The sequence below is a fragment of the Vespula pensylvanica genome, chromosome 23 (assembly GCF_014466175.1).
Source record: "Vespula pensylvanica isolate Volc-1 chromosome 23, ASM1446617v1, whole genome shotgun sequence".
Lineage (NCBI taxonomy): Eukaryota > Metazoa > Arthropoda > Insecta > Hymenoptera > Vespidae > Vespula > Vespula pensylvanica.
In genome coordinates, this window is record NC_057707.1 from 1742325 (window position 1) to 1767644 (window position 25320).

Below are 25320 nucleotides of genomic sequence, written 5' to 3' on the forward strand. Positions count from 1 at the left end.
GCAGTCGGATCGAGTTACGATCAACGATCTCGCGGGTAGAGGAGACGTAGGGTAGACGTCGGGAGTACCCGAAGGGATTTCTAGAGAAGCAACGGCGCAGATTGGTCCTGAGTAAATGACAAAGCGTGGATATGTGCATGGACGGAAGATGTGGAAGAGGGTGGAAGTGAGTGTAAGAGAGAAAGAGAAAGAGAAAGAGAGATAGATAGATAAAAGCGTGTGTATTCGAGAGCATTAGTAAGAGAGAAGAAACAGAGAAAGAGAAAGAGAAAGAGAGAGATAGGGGATAGAGAGATGGGCTTGAAAGGACGGATGCTTCTAAGAGAAAGAAGGACAGAGATAGAGATAGAGAAAGAGAGAGAGAGAGAGAGAGAGAGAGAGAGAGGTTAAAGTGGGGTGAGATCAGAGGGTAGTTTCCTCGGCTAGCCGCAATCTGTCGGTCCGTTCGTCCGGCCTCATCCAGCTTCAAGAATCCTCCTAGTTATCCTACGGAGTTTAGGCGAGATCGCGATATATATACATACGTACGTACAGCGGCAGCTTTCCCTTGCGTCCTCGGCAAAAGGGCACAACGAACAGCACGGAAATCGAGTCCGATGTTCCTATTTATCGCTTTACGACCAAGGAGGGTTCTCAACTTCCGATAAATTATCTGTCTCGAATGACTCGATGGTTGCACGAGGAAGAAACGTTCTCTGGTTACTTTGATGTTTCGGTTCTTATCTCTGTTCTCTAAGTGCAGTGGTTCTCATTCTAAGAAATCTTGCGATCTCGAAGAATTCTTTCTTTCTCTATTCTTTTTTTTTTTTTTTTTGATCGATTGATTTGCTTTTAACGAATATCGTTAGAAATCCAATGTTAGGATGAAAAATTGTTCACGAGGCGTGTAAAAAACGACACTTCTAATAGATTTCTAAGTATATAGATATATATATTGATATATATAATGTGAACGCATGCGCACCCTGGCACTCCTTGTCATCGAAATTAACCCATTAACGCCCACCGTGTCGACTTTCGGTTGCCAAGAGTAATTGACTTTGCATTGAAATTTAAAATGTTCTCCTCTCGCGACAGAACGCGCGCGCGCGAGAGAGAGAGAGAGAGAGAGAGAGAGAGAGAAAGAGAGATACATTTGTCATCGGTGAGAAGAGCCGAAGTGAAGCTTTTCCTTCTCTTCTACTATTTGGTAACGCTACCTAAAGGACAGAGAAATATTCGTGACACGCCCCGAACGTCGTCGAAATGTAACAGGAGAAATTCGAAAACGTTCACTGCCTAAGATTCACTAATGTTCAAATAGTTCGACTCAGGATGAATAAGGATGAAGAACAACAAAGAGATAGCTAATCGTTCTAATCGGTTTTAACGAAGCATATATTACATTCGATCGAAATAGAAACTTCAAGTTGAAACTTTTGTTTCAACGAATTTTTCTTTTATTAAAGAAGAGAAAAGAAAAAGAAGAAAAAAAGAAAGACAAAGATGAAGAGAGCAAGTGCGATGAGCTAGTCCGACACAACCGAAGAGCGCAGAAATATGATTCGAAGGATTCTCGCCCCGTTCGTTCCAACGAGAGTCTAACACTATAAATAGTACCTGGCGCGAAAATTCAGTAGGAAGCCGTGGTTAATTCCACTGTATTTCGCTCGGCTAGTACACCCGACTGATTTATTTACACTTCGCAAAAAGATCAGAAGCGTATCTCCAGTCGTTAGACGGTGCTGGAAAATACGAGGAACATGGCGAGAATACGGCTAACTCGTCGAATGGAAAAGACAAAAAAAGAGAGCGCGCGAGAGACACACACAGAGAGAGAGAGAGAGAGAGAGAGAGAAAGAAAGAAAGAGAATGAGAGAAGTAGAGAAAGCCTTTAGGAAGAAGAGAGAAAGAGGAAGGAAAAGATGGATAGAGATAGAGATGGAGATAAAGGGAGAAAGAGAGAAGGATAGATATATAGAGACGAGTGGAAGGGAGAGGGAAAGAGTGAGAGAGGTAACAGCCGTCAAAAGTTGCCGAACTAATAGGACGATTTTCAACGCGGAGCGTTTAATTAAATTAATTATATGCGCACCTCGCCCGTAATATAAATTGTGAGCAAGCGTGGAGGATGAACACGGACGGTGAGTTCCGGAGGGTGGAGAGACGTCGAAAGGAAGGAAAGAGAGAGACAGACAGACACTGAAAGAGAGAGAGAGAGAGAGAGAGAGAGAGAGAGAGAGAGAGAGAGGGGAGGAAGGAGAAAGACGGTAGAGGAAAATGCCGTCGAGCTGCGATCGCCAACTTTGATAGTTACATTTCATCCATCTATCCTAGATACATTTCCCGCGGACTGCTGCCGCAAAGTTCGAAATCGGCTAACGGCAGCTTCGACGGAGCGATTGCGCGCCGCGCGGCAACGGACACACCATCCCTTCCATCTATATACATGCACAGTTTGCTACAGCATCTCCTTCCTTCTGTTGTGCCACGTTACGTTGTATCTATTCGTGCGCGCGTTTACCCCCTCGATGAAACTTACCCCATCCCTTTTCTCGCTACTCTCGTCGTCGTCGTCGTCGTCGTCGTCGTCGTCGGCAGCTTTCTCTCTGTCTCTCTCTCTCTCTCTCTCGCTCTCTATGCATGCATCTATCTATCTATCTATCTATCTATCTATCTATCTATCTTTCTCTTTCCCTCATTCCGCTTTGACTCCCAAGACAATGGCTTTATAAGCTACGCTAGCGCGCATCGGTTTCGCTCGAATTTGTCACTCTCCCGTTCTCGATTATTCCCTATAAACGAACACCACCATCTTACGTACTACTCCTCTCCCTACTAGTATCTTTCCTCTCTTTTCCTCCGCGAAGTCTCATCGAGGACGAAAAAAAAAAAGAAAAGTAAGATACACCGAGAGAAAAGAGATCATAAATCGATGATCGTCGTTAGAAGAGACTTATATTCGATTTCGATGGTCTACAGAGGCGAAAAGAGAGAGAGAGAGAGAGAGAGAGAGAGAGAGAGAAAGAAAGAAAGAAAGAAAGAAAGAGAGAAAGAAAAAAGAACGTTGTTAGATCGTGAAAGTATGCGATCGAATGGATTGTTGCGAACGATAACGTAGATGAAAAGCCGCATCCGCATCCCTTCAGGATTTCTACATCTCCGCGGATAGGAGAGGGGTGATCCGTACGCAGGGAAAGGAGAGAGAGAAAGAGAGAAAGCTGGAGAGAGAGAGACTAGTAGGAACTCCAGACTCCACACACGCACGAAGCATGAGAGAAAGAGAAAGAGAAAGAGAGAAAATGAGAGAAAAAGAGATGGAAAGCGAGAAGGGTAAAAAGCGAACTTTCCAGGCGGACGGCGGATCCTTGCGAGCCAGACGGTAAATACATTTTTAAATAAGAGTTTTTTGCCCGTCCCACCGGCCCACTGAGACCCCCACCTATCCACCACCACCCACATCCATCCTCCACCCCCAACCACCCTCCTATCTTTCCCCGTTTCTCTTTTCTCCACCCCGCATCGCCACGCTCTCTCTCTCTCTCTCTCTCTCTCTCTCTCGGATTTCGTCCCCGTATCGGGGAATTATCCTTTAGTTTGTGCATTATCCTTCGACTCGTGTCGGGGAAGGGTAGCATCAAAAGGCAGCCTCGGACCGAAGCCAGCCTTGCCACCTCCGTCGTCCTCCACCTCCTGCGTTTTCTCGTGTGGTTCCGCCGCACGGCTTCGGAGTCCGTTCGAGCAAACCCTTTCCTTTCTCATATCCTCCCTATCTCCTCTCCCTCTCGTTTCGTTCCCTCTCTCTCTCTCTCTCTCTCTTTTTTTTCCTCCTATCTTCTTTATTTTTCTTCCTCTTTCTCTCTCTTTCTCTCGTTTTCTCTCTTTCTCTCTTTTTCTCTCTTTCTCTCTCTCTCTCTTTCTTTCTTTTTCTTTCTCTTTCTCTTTCTCTTTCTCTTTCTCTCTATCCGTCTGTCTCCCTTTCTCTTCTAGCACGAACCACCAACGTCTGACTTGCAGACGATATTGCTACTTAATGCATTGCTGACCAATACCATTTTCACGGACACACAAGCACAGCGCACACTCTCGTAGAGACTCATACAATCGAACGGTCGAACGTATAATGTGCAATCTAAATAGAATCGTCTAAATCTACCAGAGTTCTCTAAGGGGGAACGTAAAATATCCTATAACTGATCGAGATTAACAGAAAGAATTGCTTTTAAATATGTATATCCGAATTATCTAATACTATTTTTTTTTTCTTTTTTTCTCTCTCTTTTTTTTTTTGAGATCTTAATGATCTTTTGGAAAAGAGAGAGAGAGAGAGAGAGAAAGCGAAAGAAAGGGAGAAAAAGAAGAGAACAAAAAATGAATTACAACGATTCGCAGAAATTGCGAATAGTTCGACAACATATACCTTTTTTCCTTTTCTTTTCTATTCTTTCTTTCTCTTTTCTTTTTTTTTTTTTTTTAAATCCCACAGACTTTTTCCTTCTTTCCATTCAGGTACGAACCTATGTCCTCATCGCTCGAGTTCAATTGTGATTGATCACCGACGGTGATTGAGGGTTCAAAATGAAAGCCTCACCGTGCCGTGACAAAGACAAAAAGACGAACCGATCCCTCCCCCTCTTCTCTTCCTTTTTCTTTCCATTCGTCCCCCGTTTTAACCCCCGAAGTTGATTCTCGAACTGTTCTCTTTTTAAAATCTGACTATCCTCACTTTTTTCTTCCTTCTCCCTGTACACCCTTTCGATCTTTCTTTCCTCTCTCTCTCTCTCTCTCTCTCTTTCTTTCTTTCTCATTCTTTCTCTATCCCTTTCTCTTTCTCTTCCCTTTTACTAAACTTCGGATCTCTGGCAGTAGCGCGGTGGAACGAATAATGGAGTAAAATTTATACGACTCTCCATATCGGTACAATAAAAAGACAGACGGATAAGCAGACAGGCAGGCAGACGGACAGACAGACAGACAGACAGACAGACGGACGGACGGACAGATAGACGGACGGATGGACCGAGGAACGGAGAGACGAACGGACGAACGGACAGAGGAGAGAAAGAGCCGGACAGAGCGATACTGGGTGCTGACACAAAGGAAGGATTAATTCTAAATATCGTATACTTGCCGTGCTAAAAAGAGAAGGCGGAATCAGAGAAAGGTCTCTCCATCATCGGCGAGAAATCCAGCAGACTGATAAGTCATGTACTCTCACGACTACGGTAGCAGCTACGAATCACTGCTTCAATGAGAAAGTCAGATAGGAAAGAAATCCGAGACGGATTTCGAGTAAAATAGAAAATAGAATTAGAGTAGGGGATTAAGTATTTTAATTGGATTCGACGTAATCGTCCCAATTTTTTTTTTCATTCTTTCTTTCTTTTTTTTTTGTCAGTACTTCTATCTCTTTTGGTCTTTCTTTCATACTCTCTTTCTCTCTCTCTCTCTCTCTCTCTCTCTCTCTCTCTCTCTCTCTCTCTCTCTATTTCTCTTTCTCTCTCTTATTCTTAAACAAACGATCGAGTTTCTCTTGAGATCGGTAGGTGTAATAAAGACGACGTCTAGAAGAAGTTCTGGTCCCCCATAAAACGGTTAAAACGGCACGCGCGATTAGAGATTCCATTTGGTCTATTACGAGGAAGGATCGATATTACGCGACCACACGAAATTCGCCGTAAAGTCGAACGAGAGCGTTTCGGAAGGGTGAGAATCGAGATAGAGGTAAAAAGATAGGGAGAATGAACGAGAGAGAGAGAGAGAGAGAGAGAGAGAGAGAAAGAGAGAAAGAGAGAGACAGCACGTTGGCTTTCGAGGCGGATTAATCGTGAATTATCAATCGGCGGAGTCGAGTCGAAAGCCGAAGGAAGCAGTGGGACAAGAGGAGGACGAGCCTGACTGTAATGGTGTGGGAAAGGAATCGAGAGAAATAGAAAGAGGAAGATATAGAGAAAGAGAAAGAGAAAGAGAAATAGAGAAAAAGGAACGTAGAGAAGCAGAGGGACCATCCTCTCTCTCTCTCTCTCTCTCTCTCTCTCTCTCTCTCTCTCTCTTTGCCTCTCCCTTTCTCCAAAGAGAGGAGAGCCTGGAGGGCTCGCTGAACGACGTTTCTGGTTAATCGCGTTTGCGGAAAAACGGAGATAATTCCCGTCGTCCGTCTGGACGATGGAGGCGTGGTACGATGTAGGTGGAGAAAGGTATAGGTTAGGTATAACCGGCCGCGCAAATCGTGAGCTCCGTTCGTTTCGAGGGGCTCTGAAGGGAGCTTGTCCGGAGAACGGCTCTACGTATGTACGTACGGCGTAGGTGGTTCTCTTTCTCTCTCTACTCTCTCTCTCTCTCTCTCTCTCTCTCTCTCTGTGTCTTTCTCTTTCTCTCTTTCTCTTTTCACGTACGAGAACAGGGGGGGGGGGTTCCGGAGAAAAGGAGGTAGGGTAGGGATTGATATTCGCGAGCACACGGAATTTTTAACTAGCCCGGCCGGCCTTTAGTCGTTCCGCCACGAAAGCGCAGCGGAAAAGTTATGAATCTAATTTTCAGCGTATTTTTGTCCCGTGCCCCGCCAACATCGTGTGTCTCGTTCCTTCTTTCTTTCTCTTTCTCTTTCTCTTTCTCTTTCTCGCTCTCTACGCCACCACTAGCAGTACCACCACCGCCATCACCACCACCATCGTCCACCTAAAAACCTCACACCCACCGGTTCGCACCTCGTTTTCCTCGCCATCGTCCTCTCATGTAAACCATACTTCCAACCTCTATGGTCGAGACTGTTTCTACGCGATCTACCCCTTTCCTTTCCGTCCTTCTCCTCCATCTCTGTAGTCTCCTCTGAGTCTCTTTTTATCTATGTATAACTAGAGATATACGTCTACGCGCTTATTCGAGTATAGATACATTTACGTATATATTATGTGTGTGTGTGTGTGTGTGTACGTGTATATATGTATGTACGTATGTTTACCGCTTTCGCGTAATAAAGCTTGCGAGCCCAGCTTCGTTAGGTTTTTATCTCGATCCAGAGAAGAAGGAAAAAAATTGATTTCGAAATACGTCCTTTCTTTCCTTCTCTTCTTTTGCCTGTTTGACTATACATTGCATGTTTGCACGTTTCTTCCTTTTTTTTTTCTTTCCTTTTTTCTCGTCGCATTTCTCTTTTTCTTCTCTCTCTCTCTCTCTCTCTCTCTCTTTCTTTTTTCCTTTCATTCTTTCCTTTCTCTCTCTCTCTTTCTCTCTCTCTCTCTCTCTCTCTTTCTACGATTTTTCACAATTCTTTTTCTTTGAAAATAAAAAGATAAGGATCGACCGATATACACGTCATTTTTATGATAGACAAATTAACGTTCTACAGTTAGATAGTAATTAACGCCGACAATAGTAAAATGAACTCTGAAAAATGAAAAATGTTTCGTCTCGTTCAAAGGGCTACTTCGTAATGTACTAATTTTTCTTTAGATACGATTGTCATAATCGTTTCCATTTTTATCCCCCGTCGTTATCGCTCATTACGAATCGGAAGCATAGCGTGAGAACGCGAAAGGATCGATAAATAATTCGAGGGGGTACTGGGCGAGTAAAATCGTTACCAACATCGTACGATCGTTACTTCCCCTCCCAGCTACTGTTTCCTTCTTGGATACAAAAGCGCTACTTTTCTCGATTTATCGGTCTCGCAAATCGAGCAGGTAATTTTCAAGCTTACCACTCCGTCACGGTTTGCGAATGATAATTTCGGTTGATGCTTAGGAATACATACATATGTACGTACACTATTACATTTACTCAACTACTACTGTGTGCTCACGTGAATAGACGACTTGACGAGCATGCGTATCGTAGTTTAGATCGACTCGTCGACTTCGTGCAACGTGCACTCGAGTCATGATAATACACCACCAACCACGGCCCGTTTCTATAAATCTCTGTTGACCCGATAAGAAAAAGATCGAGCCGCTAACGTTTGAACTACCTGAACTGGTCACCATCCCCTTTTCTATTCTTTCTATTCTTTCTACTTCTTTCTCTCTCTACTTTTCTCTCTTTTTCTTTTTTTGTTTTTTTTTTATCGTTCCAAGCGATACGATACGACGTAACCCTGCCGACGGTTAAATCGAAGGACTCCGAGCTTTGATCTTCTCTTTCTCCTTTCTTCTTTTCTCTCTTCTTCTTCTACTTCCTCTTCCTCTTCTTCTTCTTCCTCTACTTACTCAAGAAACGAGCTCTTGATGGAGTCTCGGCGAGCATCGCGTGCAAGCATCGCGAAGGTACCTATATTTAAAAGCGTAATAACGATACCATCGGAGCTTTTGCTGCAAGTAGATACGCATCTCGACTGTAAACGGGGTGAGGAGTATGGCGAGTATATCGATCGATTTAAAGTCAAGCGATTTTTTTTAACTACGTTTAAAAAACGTAGTACATACATACATACATACATACATACATACATACATACATACATACATACATATATATGTGTCGTATCTTTGACCAATTTAATTGTCCATTTAATTTCTTAGATATACCTACGTACGTACGTAGAGGAGAATAATTTGGATGAAAGGATAAGGAAGAGATAAAACAGAGAATCAAAAAAAAAAAAAAGAAAGGATACATACATATACACACACATGGGCACATAAAAGAGGGAGCAGAAAAGGTTCATCAGTGAGGTCGACGGAGGAAAGCGGCTTCTCCTACAACGAGTGAAGTCGAAATGCACGCGAGAGTCGTATACTCTCCACATACATATACACCTTTCACACATATAAACATATAAACACGCACACATACCCGCAAACGTATCCAACTCCTATACACGCTCACACGTACACGCGATTACACGCGCTAGTGCATACGTAGACGCGATCGGAGGTACAACGCGGCGCCGGCAACGCACATACGAGAACAGAGTTTTACACATCGCGCAAAAGTTAGTTCCTAATTATTCAGATTTTCAAATTAATGTTTCAGCCGACAATGATGGAGCATCCGGATCGTCTTTCGTCTCCCTCTTTTTTTCCTTTATCGCTCGGACGCAAGCCAGACGTATGTACCACGCATACACGTATTTATATACTCATACATACACAGACTGTACGTACGTACGTCGGCTAAAGCATATGAGAGAGTATCCTGGGCCGTTTACAACAAGCTCCCCGGGTCTCTTCCGCCTCCTTCTCGCGATTTTCTAGGGAATACCATCGGGGGAGAGAGAGAGAGAGAGTGGTTATTCGCGAAAATACCGAAAACTGATTCTTTTCCATTCGTGAGTACCTATGCCCATCCTTCCTTCCTTTATTATTTTTTTTTTTACTTTCTTTTTTCTTTTTTTTCTTTCTTTTTTTCCTCTATATCCCTCTATCTCTCCACCTCGAGTAGATATATATATATATGTGTGTGTGTGCGTGTGTGCGTGTATATATATATATATTTGCATGTGAGTACGTACGAAAGGACTTTGTAATTTCTAACGAGTGAAAAAACGAAGTTCGACCACTCAGAGAACCCACGGTGGGGGATTTTCGTCAAAGTTTTCTCTTCTTTTTTATCTTGTATTTTTTTTTTTTTTTTTAATTATTTTATTTCGTCTTTCCTTACGTTTCTCTTTCTCTTTAGATTTCTCGAATAAATTATATGGTATGCGGTATGCATCATCGTGGTAATAACGATGATATTAAAGAACTTTTTCGTAACGTTAGGAAAAGTTTTATCTCGTTCAATGATAGAAAATATAAGGTAAGAGAGAGAGGGAGAGAGAGAGAGAGAGAGAGAGAGAGAGAGAAAGAACTATCTCTATTTCTTTAGAGTGAGAACGCTAAGTATCGAGTTGAGCCTTGTCCGTTTATTAGAGCTTATCGTTTATTGCTTACACTTTTGGTTCCACCGCCGACGAAGAAGACGAAGTAAGACGAAGAAGACGAAAAAGACGACGACAATATGGCGACGTTATCAAATAGCATGCGTTGAGACTTCGTAGACCGTACGAACGATATGGTACGTACGGGGGTCCGCCTTGTTCTACGTGCTCGCAAGAAATACGATGCCACCACCACCTTATGTTAGGTGGAATGAGTCAAACGGAAGATAAGAGGAACGGACGATCAAATCGACGAGAGGAGAGAGAGAGAGAGAGAGAGAGAGAGAGAGATATATATATAACGAGGTTAAAAGCAAAAAGGGAATTAGGAGTGATTCAATGAAAGATAAAATTATTAATTAAACGATACAAATTATTCCGTTTCATTTCTTTTCCTCTACTTTCAATCATAAACCTTTTCGAACAACCAAAATAAATAAAAAAGAAAAGAAAAGAAAAAGAAAATGGCTTAACGTTTAGTTTCCTATACACGTCTTATTTGTTTTGTCATATTAGGTCGTGTTAGATAAAAGAAAGAAGATAAAAAATTGTAACAAAAAAGAGTAAGAATAAGAAAAAAAAAGACAAAGAGAGAGAGAGAAAGAGAGAGAGAGAAAGAGAGAGAGAGAGAGAGAGAGAGAGAGAGAGAGATCTTTTCATATCGTAAATCACGAAAATGGAATACGATCGGCGTGAACACGAATGTGCGAATGTGTGCTGCAACGATAACGTTATCTCGTACCTTCCGATGCAAATCGCGATGGCGACACCTGTATTTTTGCGCTCATCAAATGTATCGTTAAATATATCTATACGTAAATACATACATACATACATACATACATACATATATACATATCTAATTCTCATTAGGCTTATTTCGTTGATCTGCTTTTTTCTCTCTCTCTCTCTCTCTTTTCTGTTTTTTATAAATTACTTCTTCTTTCCTTTTTAATTTTCATCACGATCGTTTCTAATTCTAATAAAAATCTCGTTATCTCTAAGGAATCTCCGTTTCTTGTTCCTTTCCTTTCTTCTTTTATCGTTGTTTCCTTTCTTATCTTTCTTTTTTCTTCTGCATTTTTCTTTATTCGATCTCTATCTCGATCTAGTAAAAGGGTGAAATTCTGACCAACCGGTAGGTATCTTTCTCATTGCAGAGGTTCGACTCTCTAGTTGCGCAAATCGTACTCTTGGCGCGAGAAAGAGGGCGACTTTCTACGAGCAGACTGTAAGGGTAATATGTAGAAAGAGAGAGATACACAGAGAGAGAGAGAAAGAAGAGAGAGAGAGAGAGAGGGTGGTGTTGGAGGAGGAAAGGAAGGGTGAGATGGGAGGCGAGGGAGTTATTCCGCGAGTTTCTATATTTTGTTCTACTTCAAACTTACGAAATGAATATCTAACGATATTGGCTCTCCTGGCGTCCCGCACAAGCCGACCACGAAACCCATCGCCGTACGAACCGTAGAGAGGAAGTGAGAAAAAGACAGATGAGAGACGAAAAGAGATAAAGAGAAAAAGAGAGAGAGAGAGAGAGAGAGAGAGTAGCCAACACACAGCGAGGCCCTCGTAAGCACTCGTTGCACTTCCTCTAACCCACGTAATTTTCGCTCGAGTGCAAATATTCCCAGGTTTTTACCATACCTCTCCTCTCTCTCTCTCTCTCTCTCTCTCTCTCTCTTTCTCTTGACGTTCCCTTGCCCCACTCCACCTCACCCTACCCCCCACTAACTCTACTATCCTCGAATTTACCCTCGAAAAAAACCTCAAATTGGGAATCCTTACAACGTATTTCGAAAATACCGAAGAATATAAATACCGACTACTGTCTAATGGAAAATGATTTCGAAACATTATTTTTTCTTTTCTTTCTTTTTTAACGAAACAGAGAAGAAACGTGTTAGATAAAAGTTTTATTCTTCTACGATGATAATTCGCAGAGAAAGAGAGAGAGATATATATATATATATATATATAAATATACACATACGTAGATATATTTATTTCAATGAAATAAGATATATGTGGGTATAAAGTAATCGTCTGTTCTCTGGGAAAGGTTTTAATCGGATTGTCCATTCGTTTATACGAGCCCAAAGACTATTCAGTATATGGGTCTCTTCTTTTGTGGATGATTTGCTCGAAAGAATATTCATTGTATACGAAGATAAAAGCACCGAAAGCTCTCCATCTTCGTAGTCTCTCCTATTGTACCGGCTAATCCGTCCACTCGGAATAAGTCTAATCGGTTTTATGGCGCACGACGAATCACGAAAATATAGGTGTGCCAACACCAATGCCGTATCAAAGGCCAATTAAATGCACCTATGTCAATGTGCATACATAACGCTTACATATTTATATATATATATATATGTGTGTATATATATTAAAAGTAAACGATCGTACACTAAGAGACTCTTTACGTACGATCTGCGTGCGGTCTATATTCGAAGTTTATGATAAAATTTATATATGTTTCGTCCGAGGTTTCGAATAAGCACCGATTGTTTGTCGCGCCGTACCGTCGTCTATTGCGCACTCGATTGCTCCTTATCGCAATAATTATCAGTAAATCTTCCTATCAGAGCAAATATGCTAATATCGTTATGGATATACATTTAGCGTACCTATCATTGACATCATCACCGATATACCACGTGCCACTCGATGAAAAGACCTCGCTTATTACGATCAACTTTCTCATCACGGTTGCTATGCGATCGGTCGTAGATAATATCTTTGTAGGAAATTTTAACCTAAAATATAACTGTCCCATTGAAATGTTCATTTATCAATTTTACGTTCGAATCGATCGTACTCGATAAAAATATCCTTTAGAAATTTCGTCTTAATAAATTTATTATAGATATGTAATGTATGTATATATGTATATATATATATATATATGTATATATATTTATTTATTTATCGATCTCCTCCAACATTTCTTAATCAATCTTATCATAATATTAATTAACGAAGAATGGATCTTTAATCCGTTTTACGTCCTACTTCGTGATCGATACGAAGTTATTACGAGAAAAGGAAAATTAGAGGAGAGGATGGAAAAAAGAAACTGAGAAACCAAAGCAAACGAAATAAACGAAACGAAACGAAACGAAATAAAAAAAAAATGTGTTAAGGAAAAAAGGAAGCGGCAAAAAAAAAAAAAAAGGAAAAGGGAAGGAAGGGTTTCTCGTTCGAGAATATCAACGTAAAAAGATCTCTTTCCCTCTCTTACTCGGAGGTAAGCGACGTGTGGTAGGAGGAACGAAGCATATATCTACGAGAGAAGAGGATCGCGTTCTCTCGGTTATTTCTTGATCTACCGTTCCCGGTACATTAGCCAACGTGTTTTGAAACACTCGGCGAGCATGTTTGTGTTGGCACCCGTAACACGGTCTCTCACTTTCATCTATTCGCGATACGTCCTTCTTCTCTCTTTCTCCCCCTTCTACCTCCTTCTAAACTCCTTCGGATTCTAACTTGTAAAAGACACGCGATGAGGATCGAGAGAAAAGGATCGAAGAAAACGAGAAACCGATCCCTCTTTATAACACTTTTTACCATCACCAGATGGTTTCTTTCCAACACGGATATTTTTTTTTCCTCTCTCTTTTTTTTTTTTTTTTTTTTATTATTCTCTCTTTACGGTTCTACATTTATCCATTTCGTGTTTCATTAGATATACTGTATACATTTTATCACGATAGATTACACTCTTCTTCATTGTTTTATTTCGATTAATTACTTATTATTTCAACAATATTAATACGCCCACGTTTATTGCAATTACTTTTTACAAACACTAGTAAATAATCATTTTACGATCCCAATGAAATTTACTTCATTTTGTAGTATTCCTTTCCACGTGCTTTCTCTCTCTCTCTCTCTCTCTCTCTCTCTCTCTCTCTACTTTTATTCTCGCGATAACAAAAATTAATCTATTTCCGCGAAGTGGACGTCGCGTCATTCGCTTCGCGAAAATTATTTTTTTCTCTCCCCCATCATTCGTAAATTTTGTTTAAATAATTTCTACCGCGGAAGATCAAAGAGACCGAACGGAAAGATAGAAAAAGCTCGGTCAGTTGCGTTGAGAGAAATAACGATTTGAATTGGTTTAGCAAGTGTTTCCCAAAACTGTAATTATCGTCGATCGTTTGTCTATAGAGAAAACACTTATGGCTATTTTCAAAGAATTTATTTTGTGGATAAATACTCTCTCTCTCTCTCTCTCTCTCTCTCTCTCTCTCTCTCTCTTTCTCTCTCTTTCTCGTTCTTCTTATTACAACGAATGTGCAAAATCTAATGCGTCGATAAAACGTATATGAAAATAAATCGAACGACTACGATTCGAAACTTAAGAATTCGTTTAATGACCGAAACGAAATTCGAAACGGCCATTTCCTCGCGGAATCGAGCAAAGCGCGATATTTCGTACGGCGCGTAGTTTCAATAACACTGATGCCGCATCGACGTTGCACAACCGGAAACGGAAACAATCCAGTATGAGCTAGAAGCATGCTTATCATCGTATTATCAATCGCTTAGAGAGCAGGCTCGCAATTATTTTTCCCTTATATTCTTCAAACTCATTTCACATTGCATGCGGTTATAGCCACATCCTATCCGGGAACAAATTTCTACGTATCTTTCTTTCTCTTTCTTTATCTTATTTATTTATTTATTTATTTATTTATTTATTCGATACAAGATAACGAGTATTTCATTTCTCGAATGAATTCGATTCCTATAACAATTGCGTTCTATTATTATTTCTATCTATACGAAACATTCTATATAAATTTTCGTAATATACACAGGCACGCACATATACATGTGTATCTACGTAATTATATATAACGCGTATATATATATATATATATACATACATATACGAATATTTTGAAAATGATTAAATATACGGATTGAAATATTATACGACTTGAAATTGAGAAATGTTTAATAAATGTTTCAAGAGAATTGAAAAATATTAAACCACGGCACGTTATTTATATTTATATTTATATTTATACAAGTACCTACGATTTGTCGTAAAACAAAGCTATATTATTTTCTTTCTTTCCTTCGTTCGTTGTTCTCTCTTTCCTTTTCTTTTCCGTTCTTTCTTTATTCAAATTAGTGAGTCACCGGAGCTAGAGGAGTGATTTATTTTCAGATATACCGCCCCTTCTCTTTCTCTCTCTCTCTCTCTCTCTCTCTCTTTCGATTTTCAAAAACGAACGAAGAAACGATCGCGAGCGATAGTCTTCTTCGTTGAAACATTAAACTATGTGGCACATCCGAGGCAATCCGTTTGGACGTGTGCCTTGGCTGGTATAGTCATCGCGAAAAAGAGAGAAAGAGAAAGAGAAAGAGAAGGAGAGAGAGAGAGAAAGAGAGAGAGAGACACTGAAAGGCATTAAGATAATTGGCATCGGTGACGTGGATTACTGCGAAAGATCGCTACTTTGACGAAACTGAAATACGAACGCGAATTAACGCGAGTTTCTTGTCGAACGATGATCAATTTGATAAGAGGAATGTCACGATAATAATGATTTTATTATCTTTTATTTTCTTTCTTTCTTTCTTCCTTTCTTTCTTTTTTTCTTTCTTTCTTTCGACGATAGATCGTTCGCAAACGAACAAATGTTCGTTCCATTCGACGAAATGATTTCAACTAGGTACGTTAATATTATTTTCAAACGATCGAGAGGCTCGATCACGTGCTGATATAAAACCAATGGTTATAAGTTTTATTTATAAAACGAATATATACTAATCTAGACTATTTAGAGTTCGGTAGGACGATCAATGACAATGATTATATTAGTGATTTTATTAGCTCGTATCTAAAAATGTACTTAACTCAGTTTAATACTCGAGTATATTAATACACATATAATACAACCTATATTATTAATACACACATATAACTAATCTAATTAATGTCGATGGAAAACGCGTGCCAATAGATTTCTCAAAAATTCCAAAGCACTTGGACAAATTTCAATGTCAGAAATTCGATGATTCTCTACAAATATTTCTCTTTCTCTTTAAAAGAGATAAGAGAAATAAGAGAATGCTTGACGTTAATGCGTTCGTGTCGCTCGTTATTGTCACCGATGTGTCTCTCTTTCTTTCTTTCTTTCTTTTTTTTTTTCTTTCCTTCTCCCTCTCTCCCTCTCTCTCTCTCTCTCTCTCTCTCTCACTCTTTTCGAGTTGATATTTTTACCGGTTTCGTTACACAGCAGTAACACGACGAACGTACTACGTTTCGATGACGAGTATCTTTTCCTCGAACGTAATATGGATCCTCCGTTTATTCGATTACATCGGATAACGATTCTAATACGATCCACTATCCCTTTACTACGATGATCGGATCTTAATTATCAAAGAACGAAACGAAAACACGCGTCTGTTTTTCAGCATGTATCGACAATCGGTTTGTCGATTTCCGACGATTAAGATATACCAAACCATCCCCCCTCCTTCTACCCTCTCCCACCACCGCGCCCTTCTCCACCATCCACCCTATCGATACACGACCGATAGCTCGTGCAAAAACGATAATCAACGAAATCGTATCGCCTCGTTATCCCATCCAAAGTAATTAGATCATTCCCCGTCACTATTCACAGGAGCCAGCACATTATTTACTCCGTCGTTATCATCCTCCCTCTTTCTCCTCACCTTTCTTCTTCTTCTTCTTCCCCTCCTCCTCCTCCTCCTCCCTCCACCTCCTCCTCTTCCTCCTACTCTTCTCTTCTTCCTTCTTCTTTCTCTTCCACTCCCACTACTTTACCTTACTTCTCTTCTTCATCGCATTGGCGCGATGCGAACGGCACACCAAACTTCCATTAGCATCCCTTTAATCGGGGAATAATAAAAAAATCATTTCGACGTCCCTTTCCCTATGGCTTATTCTCAATGAAGACATTGTACGCGTCGAGCAAAAAAATTCTTATCTATTATAGTTAAAAGGCACCGTCGATTTCATCGTCGAATATTCCAGGAAAAAAAAAGAAGAAGGAGGAGGAGAAGAAGAAGAAGAAGAAGAGGAAGAAGATGTGAATGATGACGAGAAGAGAATGAAATAAATAGTAAATAAGAGAGAAAGAGAAGAGAATCACAGAACGATCGGATAGACGGAGAGAGACAGGATCAACGGCGACGGATGAAAGGGACGTTCGAAGGGATGAGATCGGAGATTATCGGCTTCGAGGATTACAACAACGGAGAGTGGAGGATCCTCCGAAGGCTTCGAAGCAAACGATTTTCTTCTCGATGTTGGAAAAGAAAGAGAAGAACTTGGAGAAGGGTAGGCGTGAAAGAAGAGAGAGAGAGAGAGAGAGAGAGAGAGACAGAGAGTCAAAGCGAGAGCTCGAGTGACTGTTATTGGCTCTAAGGAGGATACTTATTGAACTCTTAGCGGCTTTTTTTATCACTCCTTTCTCACGCTTTAAGTGTTTTCGGCTTTTGTTTAAGGGCCAACCCTTCTTCTTCTTCTTCTCTCTCTCTCTCTCTCTCTCTCTCTCTCTCTCTCTCTCTCTCTCTCTCTCTCTCTCTAACTTCTTCGAGATTCAGGTTAGCATTATGCGCACTCGAGACGTGCCACGTTCGCTTGCCAACCCCTTTCCTTCCCCTAAGATTTTTACGATGCCGATATCTCTCTCTTTCTCTCCCTCTCTCTTTCTCTCTCGTAGTACATCGTATCGTAAACTAAACGGGCAGAGCACGCCACGTAAAGGGATGACATGTAGGGTGAACAGAGAGGGGGAAAGCTGTGCCAACTACCACTTAAGCTTTTTTCCCCAGGTTAGGTGCGAAAAATTCCGGTTATGGGGATAACTAGTTTTCCACATTATCCGAACGAAGCAACGGTGTCTCTCTTCTCTTTATTTCTCTTTTTTTCTCTACATCTATCTTTCTTTATCTACATATATATATATATCTTTCTCTCTCTCTCTTTCTCTCTCTCTCTCTCTCTCTCTCTCTCTAGTTCCTCTTATCGGCTTGCTCAGCAAGAGATTTATCGTCGGTACGCACGCTGATTAAAATTCACCTTTCCCGATGTCGATATAAACGGCCGCGCGCGGAAAGCCGAAGCGATGAGAGCGGATTATTGAAATTATTCGTAGCACCACGTTGGATGGATATCGCTTGATAGCCGGCAACGAGACTCTGTGTACGTTTACGCACGCACATCTATATTACGTGTGTTATGTACGTGTGTTATATGGGAGAAAGAGAGGAAGCTAATGCATTCCTCGAGTTATTCATGAATTTACTTGCTAATATCCTACCGAACGCTTTTATTTTCATCACTCTCTTTCTCTCCTTCTCTCCTTCTCTTTCTCTCTCTCTCTCTCTCTCTCCGTCTCTTTCCATCTCTCCATCCCTATCTCTCTTTTTCTCTTCTCATACACTCTTTGATACTATTCGATATCGATAAAAATATGTCTCTTGCGATGCAAATGCGTTCTCTCTCTCCATTGGCGTATCTCGCGCGACCTTTCATCCTATCTCCTCCGAGATAATTTTTACAAAACCGATTTCCTCGTTCGCTCGAATTTCAAATCAACTTGGGGCTATTACTTCAAACCGTTACAATCGAAACTTCGAAAGGCAATTATTTAATCCATCGATGTGAAACGTATTCCAAACGAAAGTATAAAGTAAGTCTGAGGAGGTACCATTAATAGGGACGGCGAAAAATACGAATAAAAAAAGAAGAAGGAAAAGGAAATAGAAGAAAAAAAAGAAAGAAAATGAAAGAAGGAGAAAAGGAAAGAGAGAAAGAAAGAAAAAGAAGGACGAAATAATTAAAAAAAGAAAAAAGATTGCGAATGTATATGTGGATATATATATATATATATATATATATATATATATATATACATACATGTATATGTATATATACGTATCAAGAAACAATAAACACGTTAAGTAATCTTTTGAAAGGGATTCTATCAGCACCTTTTAGCAAACGAGTTATATACTAACTCGGCTCTTTGCCCAAAGACTCGCGAGATACAACGATTGATTCGCTATTTAGAGACTTCCTGCTAGCCATGATGCTCTACATTAAAATCGAATAATGACCGTCATTATCTCCGATCATTCTTGCCGCGAAGCAGCTGTTCGTAGTACTCGCCGCCTCTCTCTCTCTCTCTCTCTCTCTTTCTCTCTCTCTTTTCCCTTGGATGAGGAATCGAGGGTGTTAGAAGGAGAAGAAAGCAAAAAACGAACTAATAAAAACATAAAAAAATAATAAAAAAAAGGAAGAAAGAAAAAAGAAGGAAAGAAAAGTAAAGCAAAAAAAAAAAAAATAAAAGACATATGAAAACTGTTCCTACAGTCGCAGGCTGCTATTTTTACCGAAAAGCGAATCGTCTGTGTCCGAGGTAAACGCAAAGAGACGTTTGTACGAAAAAGAGAAAGATGAAAAAGAAGTAAGTGAGAAAGAGAAAGATAGAGAAGAGGGTGTAGAAGAAGAAGAAGAAGAAGAAGAAGAAGAAGAAAAAGGAGAAGAAAAAGGAGAAAGCAAAGGGAGAAGGAGGAGGAGGAGGAGAAGATAGAAACGATTCTCGGTTATTTACACTCTCGATAAATATACGATAATGTTATCGCCGTTAAAGCACGACACAGTGCATGAAGCTTTCGAATCCGAGCGGGGAATAGTGAATCGTAATAAAAGATCTCGGTAAAGCGAGAGAAACTTGGACGAGCTCTTTCTCTTTCTCTCTCTCTCTTTCTCTCTTTCTCTTTCTTCATTTTCTTTTTATTCTCCTTTTCCTGCTTCTTCTTCTTCTTCTTCTTCTTCTTCTTCGACGTCTTCTTCTTCTTCGTCTTCTCTCCTCCAACTCACATCGCATTCCGCCGTCTTAACGACCCGCGCAACGGGGACCGAAAGTCCGAGATGCCGCGCGCTCGACGTGTCTAAATATAACGAAAACGTATATCTATTCGACATCGAGAGGGAAACGCCGTCGTGCGAGTCTTTAAATCGGACCTCGACCCTCGCGTGTAAAAAAAAAAAAAAGAAAAAAAAAAGAGAAAGAAAGAAAGAAAAAGAAGGAATAAGAATGAATTGAAAAGTAAAGAAAAAGGGGAAGAAGAAGGAATAGAATTTTCAGAAAGAAAAAAATATATATATAAATGAAATACTTCGTATATAATATAGAATTATTATACTTCGAAATCTAATCGAAGAATCATTAGTAATAATATATATATATATATACATGTGTGTGTGTGTATATGTGGATAAGAAATAATAAATAATTGATAAAGAAAATTATAAATCATTAGTATTATCGTGGTTAGTTTAATTTGTAATTCTCTCGATCAGATATCGATTAGAGTAAACCAAGAGTGTAAGAGAGTAGAAGGGACAAATGAGAAAGAGAGAAAGAGAAAGAGAAAGAGAGAGAGAAAAGAGCGGGGGTAGATTTTGTAACGACGAAGGGAAGCGTGATTCGAGGCGTTTATCGCAAATCAGAAAAGGTGAAGTGCGCTCCGTTAGCACGACCACCGCAACGAGTTGCGCTCGGTATTCGGTTGTAAAACAGGGGGTTGAATCTATCTCCGTCCTCTCTCTCTCTCTCTCTCTCTCTCTCTCGTTCTTCCCTCCTTCTCTCGTTATCTCTCTCCCTCACTCTGTTCACGTTCATAGTCGCGCGCGCGTCCGTTTCACGCGTGCGATCGCTCACCCAAAGAGGGTGAGTGACGAATAGATGGGGATGTAAAAGAGAAAGTGAGAGAAAGAGCGAGAGAGTGTGAGAGAGAGTGAGAGAGAGAGAGAGAGAGAGAGAGAGAGAGAGAGAGAACCACTGGCGTTAGTCATTCACTTCTACGCGTTTACGCATACTCACGCGAGTAATGCGGGAACCCTCGCGTGCAACAGTTAAACGTCGAGGTCGACTCGGTTATATGAATTTCGAAAGCGCACCTCGGCAAACGCAATCATTGCTGGATTTTCGATCCTCGTCAAACGTTCTGTTCTAATTTGAGATTTATTAATATTTTAACGCTAACTGACGAAGAAACCTTCTCCCTCCTACCTCTCTTAATTAAGTCCAGTTAGAAAATTACTTTCGATGTCGCGTTCGACTTTATCGATATCTTTCTTTGTTCGAAACCATTGAAGAAACAAAGAAAGAGAAAAAAGATGGAACGAAATGTATTAAATTTGAAGAATTCGATGTAGTAACAACAATGGCTTACCTCTTTGTCCTTGGCCTGCAATTCCTGCTCGAGATTACTATTCGGCGTTCTCCTGGGATTACTAGCGTCGTGTTGCTGCTGCTGATCGCTTCCCTGCGAAGTCTGGGACAATTGGTGTCCCTCAGTCTTAGAGTTACCATCGTTCGCGGTGGCTAGTTGTTCCTTCAACGCGGACACTTCCTTCTCCGCTAACGTCGCCCTCTGAAATAAATCGACGATAAGATATTTAGTAACCTTTCCAATGTTACGAAAGAAGAACGAAAACAAAAATTTGTTTATACACACGAGTGCGTATGTATATACATATATATATATATATGTATAAACTGATAGGATATTTAGCGACCTTTGTAATGTTACGAAAGAAGAACTTAGACAAACATTTGTTTATATATACAATATCTATATATATATATATATATATATATATATATATATATATTGTGTGTATAATATATATATATATAAACAGATTATTTGCAGATATGTGTTTATATCCGAATAGATAAGTAAAACTTCTTTTTTCTTTTTCTCTTCCCCCCTCCCCAACACTTCCCTTGAAAATCCTTTATCCTCTCGATACTACATACGTTTTCGTAATTCAACTCACGGTGTATAAGCGATCGATTAAATGAGCCGTACGAGGGGAATAACGAAAGTTTCTCGTGCCAGTTAATAACAATTGTGACGCAAGTTCGAGAGCCGACTGCCGTTTCGCCAACGAAATCGCTTCCGCGCGAACGCAGGCACGCACACCGTACACATCGATGCCTGCTAGCTAGCTAGCTAGCTAGCTAGCTCTAGCTAAGCTAGGTAGGTAGCTGTAAATTTTCACGATTACTAGACCTCGGATCGTTGAATTACCGTTACCGTTTAGTACCATGCGAAATTGATCGATTTCGCTTTCCTGCCTCTAATTTTGTGAATAGGAAAAGCTCTCAGCGAAAATAGAAACTACGTCTCGCCGTGTTACATTTCTCAAGAACCTTCTCGATAATCTATATCGAAAACTAAAGTGACGTTTACTTAAAGCGATTCGAAAAATAGAAATTTGTATAATTCATTAATAATTATATATATATATATAATATAATAATATACATTAATATATGTATATACAGATACAGAAAAAGAAAGATATATATATATATATATATATATATATATCAAATTTCATCGATCATCGAAGCCTTTCATCGAGGATAAAAGAATATTTTCATATATGTAACTTTACAAATTCTCGACGTTATCTTCGATATCCGCTTATTCTCAAAAACAAAAAAAAAATCGAATCTTTCCAATGAACAGAAGAGAGAAAGAGAGAAGAAAAAAAGAAAGTAAAGGAAAAATAAAATTCTACGCGTTCGTAAGAACGTAGAATAAAAATCAAACTATTACAACTCGCTATCGCGTTCGGTCCTTTCATTTAAATCTTGAGAAGGGACGAGGAGAACGTGCGATGGACGTGATGGGATTACCTTTTTAAACTTCACCCTACAAAGTATCTAATAAATATCGTTCGTGGCTCGGTACCTTCGCCTCCCGATATTAATTATAGATGCTTTTATATTCAAAGTAGCTCGAGCGCTCTCTTCTACCGATAGGCATCCCCTCTTGCCACCGCACTCCAACCCTATGCCCATGCCCATGTACCTATGCTCATACCCATACACCCATATTCACCCCTCTATACTTGGTATAGCTCCGCCACAAAACCCACCCTCCACGTGCGGTAATTCCTGCCCCGTTCGTTCGTGTCTCCACCCCTCTTACTTTTGGTACCCCTCTATATCTCCTCGACGTACCGTTACCCATCGCGTATCCTCTTCTTCGATCCTGCTGATCCTACCGGTGAGAATTCATACATACGCGTTCTCTTACATACACAAGTATGTATGTATATAAGCACGAATGTATGTGAAAGGGAAGCTGCAGGAGTCCCGATCGATTGGTCGAATCAAACAGGTTACGGTAGTACTCCTCGTGTCATTCGTTCGAAAGAAGGGGAGAAACCAGATTCGCTTTGACCATCCATGGTTGCTATCGAATCTCTACTGACCTATTATGTACCTATGTATGTATGTATTATGTATATATGTACGGATGTATGGATATAGAGATTTAATGTAAATTTCGTTAAACGTTCATTCTCGGTTGCTTCTCGATACCTACGTACGTACGTTCGTACGTTCGTTCGTTCGTTCGTTCGTACGTTCGTTCGTTCGCGAATAATTTTCTTTTTCTTTTTTCTTTTTTTCTTTTTTCTTTTTCAAGAGATTTCCCGTCTTTATCTATAATGATCGCAAGAGAAATGAATATTTTATACGTTTGACGTGAACGTACTATACGAAATCGATCAGATTCGTAAAAGAAAGGTCAAAAGCTACGTACGTACGTATGCATGCATGTATATATATATATATATATATATATATATATATATATTCATATATATGATGCGTGTGTATGTGTTATGTATGTATATATGTACGTACAAACATGCGAGTTAACTCGCTATCGACTATCGACCCTAAAGCCACGATTGCCGAGGTTAAACGTGTAGTTTCCTTCCTAACACATGCTACTATATAGGCAACTAGTACAGGTGCAAAGTTACACCGACCTATCGTAGAATATAGCATTACTAAAGCATTTGATCTAGGACATTTAGTAGTTAGACCTCGGAGAACATCACGTGAAACGAATACATGCTGTTTTTCTCGAATAAAAAAATTTGTTCTTTTCTCTCTTTTTTTTTTTTTTTCTTTTATTCAAAAGAAAAAAAAAATAACAAGAAATAAAAAAAATGTTTTTTGCTTTATACACCTTTTTCCTATTATTATTATTATTATTATTATTATTATTATTATTATTATTATTATTGTTATTGTTATTATTGACCACACAACGTTCGCAATAGTACAACGATGCATCATGCGTCTAACAGTAATTGTAAATTAAAACGGAGGAGAATCATTGAAACGAGATGCCAATGAAGGAATCGGAGAAGGTCGAAAGTCGAGAACTCCTCGTACTACATACATACATATATATATATATATATATATATATATATATATATATGACGTACGTATATACATATATACATAGATACATACATATATACATCCATACATACATACATACATATATATTTATGTATAAATGATAATCGTTTCTAATCACTTACACGCCATTATTATTATGAAAGATAAACCTATCGTTAAATAAACCTTTATCGATTATATTATATTATATTATATTATATTATATCATATGTATATATATATACACACACACATATACGATTGATCTATCAACCATAATATACTCATAATTCTCCTGTTTCTCGTCACAGAATATCAAAAAACGAAGAAAAAAAAAAAAGAATAAAAAAGAAAGAACAACAAAAGGAACTGATTGTTTTTTTTTCTATCTACGATTGGCCCATAACGTTAATTACAATGTTCGAAGAATCACGTGACGAGAAAAGGAGGTATGAAAAACGATGATACTTTGGTGAATCATGGATGAACGTATTGTACGATGGATCGTAAGAAGTATAAGAAGTACAGGGAGGGCAAGAGGAAGAGCAAGAGAAGAGCAGTAAAGAGAGAGAAAGAGAGAGAGAGAGAGAGAAGAGAGGAAGGATGAGAGGTATGAAATAAGATAGAATGAGACGGAAAAGACAAAAAGAGGAAGATAGAAAAGAGATGGAAGTAGTAGGAGCTACGGCAGATCGTAATGAGCCATTGTTTCCTGCAAAAAGCCTTGACGATGTTATCGATAATTACGAAATGATACGGGAAGCATAAATATATATCCGAGGAACAGAGTACGTTAATGTACGGCTGGTTCGAATGGCGGATGCGTATCGATAGCTGTCGACTCGCATCCTGCATATTTGTCACGTGGGGCACGTCCGCCAGGAAAAGGCGGAGGGAGGAAGGGAAAGAGGAGGAAGAAAGACAGAAAGATAGAGATAGACGAAGAAGGCAGAGACAGAGATAGAGACAGAGACAGAGACAAGAGATGCCAAGATACGATTCGTTGAGATCGATGATAACGATTGTCCTCGAATAAAATCGGCAAGAATGATGATCTCTTTCGTTCTTCGAAAGATTTCAATCGGAATCGTTATTAAAGAGATTTCGTAAGGATTTTCGATATCGTTATTATCGACGATACGAATAATTTTTATTACGTAACGAATCTGATTCTGTTCTATTTTTTTTTTCTTTTTTTTT

The 25320-nt window shown here is 39.6% G+C and overlaps 1 protein-coding gene across 4 annotated transcripts in view; it reads right to left on the minus strand.

The window, feature by feature from the left end:
• The window catches only part of LOC122636772 (homeobox protein cut), a 133069-nt gene that overhangs the window by 49296 nt on the left and 58453 nt on the right, over positions 1-25320 (minus strand). For all 4 annotated transcript variants that reach the window (XM_043828378.1, XM_043828381.1, XM_043828380.1 and 1 more), the window contains exon 2: positions 21074-21274. In XM_043828378.1, the coding sequence (XP_043684313.1) occupies positions 21074-21274 (201 nt within the window). The remainder of the gene's footprint in view (positions 1-21073; positions 21275-25320) is intronic.